Below are 14,463 nucleotides of genomic sequence, written 5' to 3'. Positions count from 1 at the left end.
AAGCTCGTATTTTTATAGCTGAAAGGTATAATTAACTCTTCCTGATTCTTTTAACACAAATATATGGATTCCATCACCATTGGGTGCTTTTTTTTTTTTTTTTCTAGGTGCAACAATTTCTCTTCCAGCTTTTTCTCAGTTATCAAAAATCATTTAACTTCCCAGTCAGTATTAGACAAGCTTTTCATATCCCCACCTCTAAGAATTATTCATGTGTGAATGCAGACGCAGAATATTTATTCAGTTTATAAGCAATCTTGTACAGAATCATCAATATGTTTACAGAAGGAAGATGAACCACATTGGCCAAGTGGACCAATATGGTGCATCTTTTCTTCTGTTGATAACATAAACAAAGAAATCTTTACTACTCTTCTTTGAATTCTTATCGAAAGATGTCTGATAATCTGCTTTAACCCTCTGAATAATCATTATAACCAAATCATGCTTACCATTCGATTCTGTATCCCCTCTGATAATTTATAGGTATTTCAAGACTTTTTCTTCTCTGCCACTAAATTCATCTGGCATCCATTTTAGTCTCAGCCTTGAACCATGTCTCTCGGTCAGCATACTAAACACTGAACACACTCTTCAACACTTCCCATTTAGTACTTTTATTCGTTGAAAACATCAGTTGGTTCCAGTGAAAAGAATTTTAAAAATATCTAAGACCAATGTAATTACTTTTGTGAAAACAAAATCCCTTCCATTTACTCTTTACAATAGTTATTTCTTTGAATAAACCCCACATCCAATCTGTAGGAACTTATAAGTGCATCTTCAGCATAATGATGAAGATGCTTGGAGTCTTCAAATAAGCCTGCTAAACATTCTCTGCTAACTTCTTGCAGAGCCATGACAGCACTTTAAAATGGCCAGCTTAAATTAGAACAAATCTTTAACTTGTCTTGTCCATTACTGAGCTTCAGTTATCAGATCAGCACTGAAGTACAGTCAGTCCTCGTATAACACGTGTTTACACTACACGAATTCGATCACACACAATTTATAAATAGAGGAGCGATATTGTATATAACACAAACCGAATTCGCTTATGCACGATTCGCCTTTGTGTTTACAAGAAATGGCAGTCGAATGCGGAATCACTCCAACTGAACATAACACGATAGGAATGAAGAGAAGATTCTGAAAATGTATTTATGTTTTTTATATCAGTGAAGGGGAAACACATTTCACCATAATAGCGTAAAAACTCACACAATTCCTGCTATCTGGAATTGTGTGGGTTTTTATGCAAATGCAATTAGATCGAGTTTACTACCAGCTTATAACAGATTCCACTAGCAGAAACGCAGATGGAAATTGTTTTTATTGTTTTATGGTAGTAACCCCCAGAAATGTGCTTTAGTAAAATGTGAGCTAGTGGGTGTTCATAGTGTGTCTCTGCCTTCGGTGTTGTTTATTCAGTTGCTACAAGCGCGCAGCTTTGTTTATGTGTATCAAGCGTGCCTCCTCATTTTGTAATTGTGCTTTATTTCCTAAAATGGGTAAAATACTTAAAAGGTGTGAAAAGGAAGCATCCTGGTAAAGACACTACAGATTCAGATAGAAAAAGAAAAGCAATATCGATAAACAGAGGCAGACTGAGTCAAAAATTCTTACCCAGGAAAATTTGTAGTGGCCTCATACTAGTGTTTATGGCCAAAATCACACCGGCCTCCGGCCCACCGGGGTTTCCCCGGTAAGGCTTATGGCCAGTCCGCCTCTGTCAATAGAGAAAAAATATGAAATTGTGAAACGCTTTGAGCGAAATGAAAGACCATGTGATATTGCACGTGCTACAGGCCTAAATGAGGCAAATGCTGAGAATTACAAAGAATGCAGAGAAAATAAAAACAACTTTCATAGCAGGAACAACTCAAAGTGTAATTAAAATCCATTAGATTAAGACACAAAGAATTAGAAGAGATGGAACAGCTGTCATCTGTTTGGATAGAAAATCAAACAAAAAACAAGTTTGCTTACGATAGAAGCAAAAGTAGCAGCAATATTTTATTACGTAATAGTCATAATAAAATACGTAAGTATTTTATTATGATTATTTATTGTGTTTGGTAATGTTTTCGTTACAAATGTGTGTTCAATCTTGGGTGGTCAGCAACTAACTGCATTTTTCCCATAGGGCCTGTTGTTCATATTGCACGATTTTACATTGCACGAGGGTTTCTAGGAACACAACTATCGTGCTATACGAGGACTGACTGTATTACCATTAGACTACTGTATGTGCACATGTGTCGCATGTACATAACTTGAAAACAAATAAATTTAGCAGTAAGTTCAATTTTAATGAACTTTACAATTTAAGATTAAATCTGACAACTCAGTTCATTACAATATTTATAATTCTATCAGTGAAGCATCCCTAGACTGCTTTATTCTAATTATATACTACAGAAGTTATTTGGCTCCCCTTTTTGCAACATTAACTAGTAAGATAAAAAAAATATTTCCTAGTCTGAAAAGCATGCGTAAAATAAATCTCAAACTATATACAGTAAACTCCCATTATAATACTCCTGCTTATGGTGCTCTTCAATTTTAATGCTTTTTTCTTTTGGTCTTATGACCAATCCTATAAAATTCCATTCATTTTGTCCCCCACCCCCAATTCAGAATGCTTTCTTGCTTATATCAATTTTTTTAAGGTCCCAAGAAGGAATAAACCACATATCGGGAAAGGGATGCCAGAGACTAAATTCTGGAAATTGTTTATTGTCCAATTTGTTTATTTCATATTTAACTCAAAGCTTTGAAGGAAGAAAGACAACTTTTTTTTTTTTTTTTTTTGGGGTAGTTGTTGGCGCATCGGCTTCTGTGGCCATAATGCACCTCCCAAGGTTTTTTGCAGTACTTTGATCCAAGCCCGAGGCGGGATTCGAACCCGCGACCTTTGGGTTGTCAGGCAGGCACTTTACCCACCCGGCTAGCCCAGTCGGCGAAAGACAACTCTTTATAACTCAAATGTCTAGCTATTTATTGTTGTATTGAACACTCTTCTCAGCTTTTTTTTTTTTTTTTTTTTCTGCTTTTCTTTCTGGTACTGTATTCAGTATCGTGTGCGTGCATCCAACATGACACCAATAAATAAAGCAGCATCAAATAATAATAATAATACTCAAGGTATGTTTAGTTTAATAAAATCATTTTAAAACTTTTTATTCCTTTGAATAGCATGCAAAAAGGTTGAGGATGCCAAAAATGCAAGAGTAACACTTTTTAAGTACATATTAACCACTGCCTCATAAACACTGTAAAAAAAAGTGGGGGGGGGAAACCCCAATTATCTAAAGATATATTTATGAAATATGAAAAATAATCCCAAAAAGGAGGATTCTGGATTGGGATAGTCCCCTCAAAAGCATTATACTGGGAGTTTACTGTAATATGTTTAATGCTTTCCAGTTTTTGGTATCAGTAATTGAAGGTTACTCCAACATTTTGTTATAGTATGAACAAACCAAATCACTTTCTCTTTGCAAATGTATTTCTCTAGTCTTTAACCAATGAGCCAATCTAAGGTTTCACAAACCATTTTTCTACTGGTTTTTAATCTTCAAAAGTCAGAGAAGTGAGTAAGCAACAAAATGAGACTTTTTTCCCAACTGATTTATTGATATTAAAAAATCGAATTACAGATATATAAATAAAGATTTAATATACGTCTGTAATGTATATTTCATTTCTAAATATGAAAAGTATTACAAAAAAAATGGTGTCATCTGGTGTTTTGGTAAATATAATATGAAATTATCTTACATACCATATTTACCAAATGTATTATTAGAAAATTGAAATGCTGCTTACTGCTGACTGATATCCTATTTTTTTCTACTAATTTAATATTTCTGAAGAGCAATGGAAATATGATGTTTAGGTCAGTGCATATAAACCAGATATTGAAAAGGAGATAACAGAGATTAGCAAATAATTAGTATTTCCCAATAATTAAAACATATTGTACAATATATTGAGGTTGCTGGAACAAGCTAATGAAAAATAAAACATGATACTGAAACATGTTAAAACAATAATGACACAACACTTATTAAAAAAAAAAAAAAAAAAGCACAACAACATGAATCCCGAATAAGACAAAACCCACTACAGATACAAACCTAAGACAAAACAAAGTTCAAGATCTTAAGGTGACATGAAATCTCCAATAATTCTTGTCTTCACTGGAGGGTTTAAACTAGAGATAAAGAGGGCTAATTTACTTAACAGTGAGCTGTATCAAGAGGAAGATAGAATTCCATAATCAAAATGTAAATGAAGTAATAAACTGATGGATGATGGGAAAATAATTAAAACAATCCTTAAAGAATCTGACAATGCATGATATGATGTTAATCCACAATGGTGAAGATCTCTGCTAATCCAGAGATCTTCACCAATAACTAACACTATTAGAATATTGGCTTACCAATAAAGTTCTAAAAAATTAGTAAATATTTCATTATTAGGCTTCATGAATGAATGATTTTAAATCTAAAAACAACTAACATTCAAGACACAAGCTTTAGATGAAAATATTGGCTCTATAAAAAAGGAAATAAATTATCTATTATAACACATAAATGATTATGTGCTCTTATTTTGACAGGCTGGACACTGAAAGAGAGAGTGAGCTGGCACTATACGGTCATTTATACAACAACCTTAATAAAGTGGCATATTTAAAAAAAATTTTCTGGAAACCAAGTGCTGCACTGGAGAGTGCAGCACTTGGTTTCCAGAAATGGAGAGAGTTTACATTTTTTTTTTTTTATGAAAATCCCAAACACGAAAGGTATCAAAACCTATAGTACTTAGTACTGTGCATGGATTGAAGGAGAAGTATGGGGCAAGGGGATGCCAGAAACTTTGCTCTAGAGACTAAACATGGGTTTCACCACTTCAAGCCTCCAATAAGCAAAGTGGTGGTATTTCACTGGTTGATGAAAGTCATCTACCACCTTTACATGTGCTGAACAACTAAATGTTGTTAAATGCATTTAAACAAAATACAAGATAATGAAATTAATTGAGACAATGTTTAACAAGCTACCCATTCCATTCCAGAGTCCAATGTTTCAGCATAATCAATTTTGGCAGCATGCTAGATGCAGATATGGACATGGCATGTTGCCATGTCCATATCTGCTTTGCTTTGCTTCCAGGAACACAATGCAAAGCAATGTGCTCAGCAGATATCGTGTATTCATAATCCTGTAGTAAATCAGGCCAAACATATGATTTGTTTGTTTGTTTGTTTGTTTTAGGATTTTATGGTGCATTAGCATCTAAGGCTATAATGCACCAAGTCAAAAAGGTGTAAAATATAAAACTATAACACAGTGGATTCCGGTTATTTGGGCCACCGGTTAATCGGGGCAGCCATTTATTTGGGACAAATCTTAAAAACCAGAACCCAGAACCCAATCGAGAAAATAACCAGGGTTTACTTCGCTTAATTGGGACAAAATGCCATTTAATCGGGGCAGGAGACTGCAGCTTTATCCTACGATTGTCTCCAACCATACCATGCAGTTCGATCGGATTTCTGGAGGTCACAACCATAAAACAATAAAAACAATTAGCAGTCACCTGTTTATTGGGCTTTTCTGTTAGTGCAATCTATCATAAATGGATAGTAAGGTCGATCTTATTGAATTTACAATAATACCGACAGCTGGAATTCTGTGGGTTATTATGGTAAAATGTGTTTACACTTCCATGGAATCTTCAATCATATAAAAAAAATTAATTTTCAGATCTTCTCTTCTTTCCTATTTTTAAAGCTTTGTAACTCGTTACTCCGTTCCCACTTGCGCATATTGTGTTACTTGCAACTTGCGTGTGCCGTGTTTTTTGTTATTGATTGCTTATCTTTTTACTGTTTTAAATTTTAACCCTCACCCACAAATGTCAGTGAACAGAAATGTCAACTAGTTTAGTTAGTATGTACATATTACAGTACGTATTAATTATTCCGATTATCACTTATATTCTTCCGAATTTCACGTATCATTTAATTTTTTAATTGGTAAGGTAATAAAGGGTAAATCTGTGCTTAATATATCTTTGCTTTTATAGCCTGTGAATGATATTCCTCCTATTTTCGCTAATTAGAATCGCTGTTTAATAGAATTAAAATTCAATTCACAAACGTGATCACAATGACCGGCGCTTACTACACATCGTATAGTGAACGGTACTTTACTATGTTGAGTTCGTCATAACGTGATTTGATTGTACAGTGAACTAATTGTAAAGGGGGGGTACATTGTATTTTTAACTATTTACGTGAAACTTCAGATAATTGGGGCAGCCACTTAATTGGGCCAAAATGCACTAGTCCCGATGTGTCCCAAATAACCAGAATCGACTGTATTATAATTGTTTGTATATTATTGTGAAAGAGTATACGATATAAAAAGCTAATAAAGCATAAACGATAAAAACATTCTAGATAGAGTTATTTAGATTAATTAGTTGTAAAAACTTAAATATAGCTGACACGTTGTCATTGTCCAATAAAATCTGTCTGAGTGTATAAGGCTCAGACAGATGGCTAAAACATAAACGACGATCATTATAAAAAGACAGACATTCAATTAAAATATGACGGACTGTTAAAATGGTGTCACAATTTCTACATACAGGACGATCGTCTGCCCTCAGCAGACAGCAATGTGTCAAGTGACAATGTCGTATGCGGAGCCGAGATGGAACAACTTCCTCTTTTCGGTTCCTGCGCAGACTAAACTGCCAATGTTCCATTACAGGCTTAATCTCATATAACTTGTTTGCTGCCTGTCCATTCCATGATTATTGCCATTGGGATACAAGTTTCTTTCGAATTACTTGCCTGTAGTCTGTATAGGCCAAACATATGAATTTATGCTCAAGAATGGAAGGGGAAGGAGGACTGTACTTCTAATGAAAGATCAAAATATTTTGTGTATACAATTTCTCTTGCATGATGCAGTGTAGCCATGGCTAGTTTAACTGTGTTAAACTAGCCATGTTTTGTTAAATGTTTTAACAAATATGTTTGTAAAATTTTTTATGGTTATTTTCTGATGTATAAGCAAGTTATTCATTTAATGCTTCCAGAAACACAACAGCAGTTATGTCAAAGCAACATGTACTCAGTAGAAACCATGTATTCAGATGAAGATATATATGATAACTTCATCTACTAATGGGTTACGAGATAAAAGTTATAACATTATATGAAGTTGTAATTTATAAGAATTGCACATGATATTAATTCAATAGTACTATGTTTAGCAATAGATTTTATCATTTAATAAGAACATATCAAAGAATTTCTAATAAAAATTAGTTGTAGAAGGAAAGTTAGATGCCAACTGTAAGGACATATCACTTACACTGGCATGGAGAGGAGAATCAGTAGAGAGAGAAGAGGGTACACATACTGAAGAAAGGTGGCCAGTAGTAGCTTTCACCTTTTGTTTGTCATCATCTTCAGTAAAAGCTGGGAGTAGGTCTTCACGCCCATGATACTTGTAGCAGTTAATAACTATTTGACGAAGAGCATATGTCCAAGAAACCTGCAAATTATATATAAACTTCTTACTGCAAATATTAGTTTAAATAAAAATTGATTTTAATGAAGCAAAAATATCAGATTTCAGAATGGATAATCAAATCATAAGGTAATTTATAATTGCACATGATATTAATTCAATAGTACCAAGTTTAGCAATGGATTTTATCATTTTGTCAATTAAAGTAGCCTCACATTTGGTGCCATACAACTTTTTATTATGTTTACATAAAAGCAACAGTGTACTAGGAGAAAATTAACACAATCCCAAAGTTGCAGTGTAAATAAGTTACATTTTAATGATTTCTAATAATGTGGCACACATCCCAGTGGTAATCAACCTCTTGCATGATGCAGTGTAGCATGGCTAGTTTAACTGTGTTAATTGATACAGTGATTATTCTCTTCAAGTCACTAATATCAGCTGGCAAAGGTGCTTGTACATTGCATCCAGGGGTGTGAAGTCTGGTGGGCAAACTGCACTTAGAATTGGACTTGTGCACCCTACCAACTTACCTGAAAAGTAGAACTCAAATATCCTTATGGAAGTGATGGGCATGGGGATGCCATCTAGCTGGAAGAGCACAATGTTTCTGGGATCATCCTGAGTAATTTGCATGGTCAGTTAATTCTCCAGAAGTCTCTTACATGGGGATGGTGACTGTTCTTTCTGTGAATAAGAACAGACAGTACACCTTTCTGGAATGAGGCAGTGCAGGCTGCAAAACTGGCATCTTGAAAGTGGGGGTGGGGCCCAAACTAAGGTGTATAAGGGCCCAAAGGAAACCAGTAAAATGAACAAAAGAGGTATATTTTCAATGGCGGGATAAGAACCATGGCAGATAAATAAAAAATCTTAGTGTAGAGAGTAACAGAAAGACAGGATCTCATGAAATTTACATCTGGTCAGTTTGTTATAGTCCACTGGAGTATATTACCTGCCAAGTAGCCAAAGCTGAAAATATAGTGAAGTTGAAAGCAGAATTGGACATTCATTTTTTGGCGATGGGAAAAATGATTGATTTTTTCACCCCCCACCCCCGGACAGATGCAGAAAAGCTGGGGATATTTTTTTCTTTTTGTTTTTTTTTCTGGACAGATGAAAAAAGTGGATTTTTTTTTTTTTTTTAAATATTTTAAACCATTTTAATTTCATACAGAATAAATGGGTTTACTATTGTGTATTCTTTGAATGATTTGACAAAGTTCTGAAAGACGTAGTTTAGGACAGGGGTCAGCAACCTTTTTTGAGGGAAGAGCCATTTTTGATCTAATTAAAAAAAAAAAAAAAAAAAAAAAAAAAAAAGAGAGAGAGAGAGAGAGAGAATCCGAAGAGCCACGCCTCAGCTCAAGCTGGGAGGAGGGGGGGGGAGTGTTTAAGAAATGGAATATGAGTGGAATGGAATGGAGTGGGAAGGTGTTTTATTAAAAAAATATATATTTTGAAATATTATTTATTAATACTGAAAAAAAAAAGTAAAAACATCCAATTAGGTATGAATTAATGTAACTTTTGCTGCTGAACTTCTTGAGCGAGTCTCAATGTCAGGCAAGTATGCCATAATTTTCATCTTTAAACATGCTGAGAGACTCGCATTGTTCAGATGGTTTCTTGATTTATTTTTAATATAGTTCATGTTCAAAAATATTTGCCCGCAGAAATACGTCGAACCAAAAACTGAGAGAAGTCCAAACGCAAATATTTTCAAATTTATGTGTCCGGTAAGCTATTCCATGCATCGAACATAATTTGGTGTTGCATTTTCAGCTCATCTATCGCCGTTAATTTGTGTAGAATTGCAAGGGCAGCCTTTTGCTTCTCCAAATCCTCAATTTCAGTTTTAAGGCATTTTAGTCTTGCACTCCACATGTCCTTGAATTTTAAGTCCTCTAATTCCATTTCAAATTGTGCTTAATGTGGGCTAAAAGTTAAAGAACAGCAGTTACGTGTTCAAAGAGCCACATGCCGCTCGTAAGCCGCAGGTTGCCGGCCTGTGATTTAGGAGCTGGTAACCATAATAATCATAACGACACTACAAATTTTCATTTTTAACTATTGAAATGCCATGCATTAATATCTATTTGTATACATGTCTACTGTGATTATTCCTTTGAGTGAAATAAAACAAAATTTTTTATTTATAAGAATTAAATCATTGTTCAAATTAAGGCATAGTTCACATTTCTTTTCTTTCCTTTTTTTCTTTTGGTTTTCTTCTTTTAAATTCACATGGCAGGAGGGATGTATCTTGGATGGGGCATGTGCTAAAACTGCAATTCTAAAGCAGTTTTATGTAGCTGATACATTCAGACTTCACACAGGCTAAATTCTACGAATATATCAAAACCAACTTAACATCAGGCTCCATTCCAGTAGTTCAACTTAACCTGACACTGAGGACAAAAAATGTAAAAAAATATACTAAAATATAAGGATTACCTTGTGCTTTTCTTCCATTGTTCTTGCATCGCTCCGAACATTGGCCCATGGCAAATCCCTTGGCCACCACACAGGCAATGTAGATTCCTTTCCCCAACCTGGTTTCCCCCTTCCTGTAGAATATTTAAGCATAAGGGGAATAAACGCCCTTAGCTGTGCCTACATACAAAAAAAATCAAAAATATATTATTCCTTAGCATTACTTGTCCAATACTGCTTGGGCACAATACATACTACAGTGTCAAGTCAACCTAAAGATTTGACAACAGGTCTTGAGATACACACATATTCACAACATAAGTAAATTTTAAAAACCAGAGACCATTATTACAGAATAAAAAAATGATTAAGACAATTCATTATCTTAAAAAAAAACATGCAGTAATTTTTAGTTAGGAGAAAACCAAAGAAAGCAACTACACATTTAGAATAAATGAAATTAACAAATATTTATTAAACTTAAAGATCTAAACAAAATATAGAATATAACAAATCATATGTCACGATCTCGTTTTTTGACTATGGTAAGTAAACTGAAAAAGTGATAAGGTACTGACTTGGATGCTGTCTACAGTGAAACATTTCACTGTGTGTAATTGTTAATTATATACAGTAAAGTGTTTCTCTTATTCTATTTAATGGTCCATGTGTGTTAGTTTTATTCTTCATTTCTCTCATCAGAAATAACTAAATTTAGCCCTGAAGTGGACACAGCAAAAAGGTGATAAGCAGGGATACTGTTGCATTGTCAAGCTTGATATTTGGGGGAAGCTTGATATTTGGAGTCAAGCTTATTATTTGAGGGAAGGGAGATGCAAGAAACAGTTAAAAATGGTCTACTTAAAAATTGTATTCTTTATTCTGACAATATACTGGATAATAAGAACAAACAATATTTTATTTGGTGTTAAAAAATTATTTCCGAATACCTCCTTCCAATGCAAAACATTGCAGAGTGAGCAAAATCAAAGCAGAAACCAAAAGTGTGCAGCAAAATTATGTGGACAGGTGTGTGGCATATTTTGTAAACAAACAGATTTTTTTTTTTTTGTAGATACTCTTTCCAATTACAAAATAATCAGTAATGCAGATCAAAATTAAAAAGATTATTGAGTACATATCACACTGACAGTCTAATAAATATTTTAATATTTATATTTAAAGGGAGTGGAAGGGATACAGCTGATGGCATGCAACAGAATGCTCACTGCAAAAACTTAAAATTAAAAAAAATAATAAATAAATAAACAAATGACAACAAGTATTAAAATTGTTTAAATCTTATCAACTCAAAGTGTCTGAAATGCATTTTACAATACAAGCATAATATTTTATTTGTAATTAAGAAACTTTTCTTAAATATGTACATTTATAACAGATGATCACAAATGTCATGCAACACATTAAATCCTAACATTTTTGCTATTCAGTTCACACTGTGAACAATTGCTCCATCTTACTGGAGCCAGCAGTCCTGCACCAAGTCCCTAAAAGTACATGAACTGTGTTATTAATTCAGATTAAACTCTGCATTTCTTGTTGCCCTGAAAAAAAAAGAGAGGACCAATCACATTCTGCCACTAAATGACACACCGGATCCAAATTTTTAAAGTACAGTAGGCCCTCGAATTAACGGACTAATTGGAGGAAAGGGTGTCTGCTATCACCGAAAGTCCATTCAATCAAATGTATTTTAAAAACATATATTAATAACGAACTTACAATGTACAGGAGGGTATTAAAATGTTATAATGTATAAGTATAAATAAAATATTATTATAATGTACAGTGTGTTAGTTGTCTGATAGCACCAGGGGTTTCCTCCATAAAATGTTATAATGTATAAGTATAAATAAAATATTATTATAATGTACAGTGTGTTAGTTGTCTGATGGCACCAGGGGTTTCCTCCGTCTCCGCTATTATAATGTACATTGAGTAATTTATACACACCACTAAAACATCTGTTAAAATATAAAAATAAATTTACAACAGGAACCAAACTTTATTTTAATTAAACATGTCAAAAACTATGCAATGTAACTAATGGAGTGTTTCCACCACTTTTTATTTTTTTTCCCCTTAAGGCTCACACAAAGTTGTTTTCAATGTGAACATTAGTTTTTTTTATTTAAATCTGTTTTAGAGGGAAAAAATACTTTAAAATTCTTAAACTCCATTGAATAAAAAACATACAAAAGAACATTAAAAAAAAATACATAATATTCAATATTAATATTAACTTAATTGAAAGAATCACAATTTTCAGAGTCAGAAACAACTGTCATATGGAGGGAGAGGTGTTAATTCCTTGCTGGTAGAGGGTTCTGGTGAAACAGGTCCAGTTTATGAAGTGGTCTTGAAGAAATCAAGCTTCAGTTGCCTTACACCTTGGTGCTGCTTCCTTATTACTGTAGATAGAAATTCTCTAAAATATTCATAATAAGGAAGCACATCAGGGTCTGATGGTGATTCAATATAATGTAATCCATATGGTGTCTTATAACAAACAATTTAGGATGAGGTGCAACTGATTTTTCATCTTTGTCGTCATCATCATCGTCCTCTTGTTCTCCACAAAGAAGATTTTCTGAAATCTCTCCCTCAAAAAATTTTTATAGCCCGGATCACCTTCAATTTCGAGCCACTGTTCCATTCTCAGCTGTATTTTTGTTGCCCGCCCTCAGAAAAGCGTCCTGCAAATTAGACGCCTAAACTCCTCTAATGTCCATTTCAGGTTCTACATCATACAACAACTCCTTCCAAGCATAGGCTAGGAATCTTCATATTCCTAGGTTGTAACCTTCATATCTTTCCATGCCACTGTAAGTTGATGATCGCAGATTTGATGTTGTATGCATGTAAATTTTGCAGTGTCCTGGTGCCTCTTATAGCTTCTTCTTCTGCATCTTCTGTTTCTTCCAAAACAACCATCACCTCTTCCAAAAACTTCTTATACAACCTCTTACATGCAACGATTACACCCTGATCCATTGGCTGTATCAGTGAAGTAGTGTTAGGAGGCAGAAAAACACATTTAATTCTCCCATCCCTGCTAACTAACCTCTCAGCATTAGGGTGAGCAGGTGCATTATCTAGCAGTAAAACAGCCTTTATTTCATTAGAAGGAATTTTCAGCACATCTGTTTGATGTGCGACTCTATCAGATATAAATAGGTTCTAAATTTTTCCTTAAGGACAGAAATTTTTTGTCCATTAAATCCAAAGTACGTTAAATCGATGGCCTACTGTATATTAATTCTGCTCATTAAAACTGTAGGAAATTTCAGCACTCATATTCTGTTATTTTGTCTGTTTAAGATATTTACACATTTGAAACCAAGTCTTATCTGTGTGAGAGAGAGAAAAAATAAAATAAAATTATCCAAGATATGAAATAACATTTTTAATGAATACCGAAGCTACTTACATTACTGAACTTTTTTCACTTTGCCTGGTGGTTGTGTTATTGGATAAATATTGCATAATAAATTGTTGTATTAGATGAATACAGTAATGTGAACTAGTCCATCCTGCTATTCATTCGGAAGAGGCCTGTCACAAAATGGAGGAACTAAAACTTTCTCACTTGGTGTTCACTTTTGATGTGTAATGGCGGCACGTTATACCAGTCAAAAAAACAAAAAAAAAAAAAAAAAAAACCATCTTTGCCTTTTGACAGATAGTAGTAGTGGCATGTGATGCAAGAAAGCAAGTGTATGAGCTTATGTAGCATCAGCCCAAAAAAAAAAAAAAAAAAATTTACGAAACAATCACCTCTAAATATTTGTCCAGTTCCTCCTTAAATTTATTTAACCTATCAACTTCCACAACGACAGATGAAAGTTTGTTCCAGCAATTAACTATCCGCTGGCTAAAGGCAAATTTCCGCACATCTATTCTACATCTGTCCTTCCTCAATTTCAATTTATGCCCCCTTAGGTTCTTTAATCTGAACAAGTGGAAGAATCCCATCAGAATTCAGCATACTCAACCCATTCAAGTCCTTGTACACCTCAATCAGATCACCTCGCAGGTGCCTAGTCTCCAGCTGCTGCAATTTGCAGAACTTAAGCCTCTCCCAGTAAGAGGATCCCTTCATTCCCCTCATCAATCTTGTTGCCCTTCTCTGTACACGCTCAAGCAAATCTACATCCTTCCTAAAATGAGGCCTCCAGACCTGCATGCAGTACTCAAGGCGCGGCCTGACCATTGCCTTATACAGAGGGGCAATCACCTCCTTTTCCCTGCTAGCAAAATTCCTTTATATCATTGACACCACCCCATGACCTGCCCTGTCAGCCTGTCTGCAATGGTCAGAAAACTTCATATCTGACTGCACAATTACTCCCTGGTCTTTTTCATTTTCTACCACCTTAAGTGTAGTACCACACAGTTGGTACGTTTCTCTGGAGTTACTTCTACCCATATGCAGTACTTT

At 34.3% G+C, this 14,463-nt stretch overlaps 1 protein-coding gene across 6 annotated transcripts in view; it reads right to left on the bottom strand.

The window, feature by feature from the left end:
* The window catches only part of LOC150088934 (DNA-binding protein P3A2-like), a 74,431-nt gene that overhangs the window by 13,236 nt on the left and 46,732 nt on the right, over positions 1-14,463 (bottom strand). For 4 of the 6 annotated variants that reach the window (XM_090369727.1, XM_090369728.1, XM_090369729.1 and 1 more), the window contains 2 exons: positions 10,023-10,181; positions 7,404-7,586 (listed from right to left, as the gene is read on the bottom strand). In XM_090369727.1, coding sequence (XP_090225853.1) covers positions 7,404-7,586; positions 10,023-10,181 — 342 coding nt within the window. The remainder of the gene's footprint in view (positions 1-7,403; positions 7,587-10,022; positions 10,182-14,463) is intronic. The other 2 variants (XM_090369731.1, XM_090369732.1) reach the window with 2 other exon arrangements.

This window comes from Mastigoproctus giganteus, chromosome 3 (assembly GCF_048544385.1).
Source record: "Mastigoproctus giganteus isolate SK-2022 chromosome 3, ASM4854438v1, whole genome shotgun sequence".
Lineage (NCBI taxonomy): Eukaryota > Metazoa > Arthropoda > Arachnida > Uropygi > Thelyphonidae > Mastigoproctus > Mastigoproctus giganteus.
Note: the sequence above shows the minus strand (reverse complement) of the source record. Positions and strands in the feature narration are given on the sequence as shown.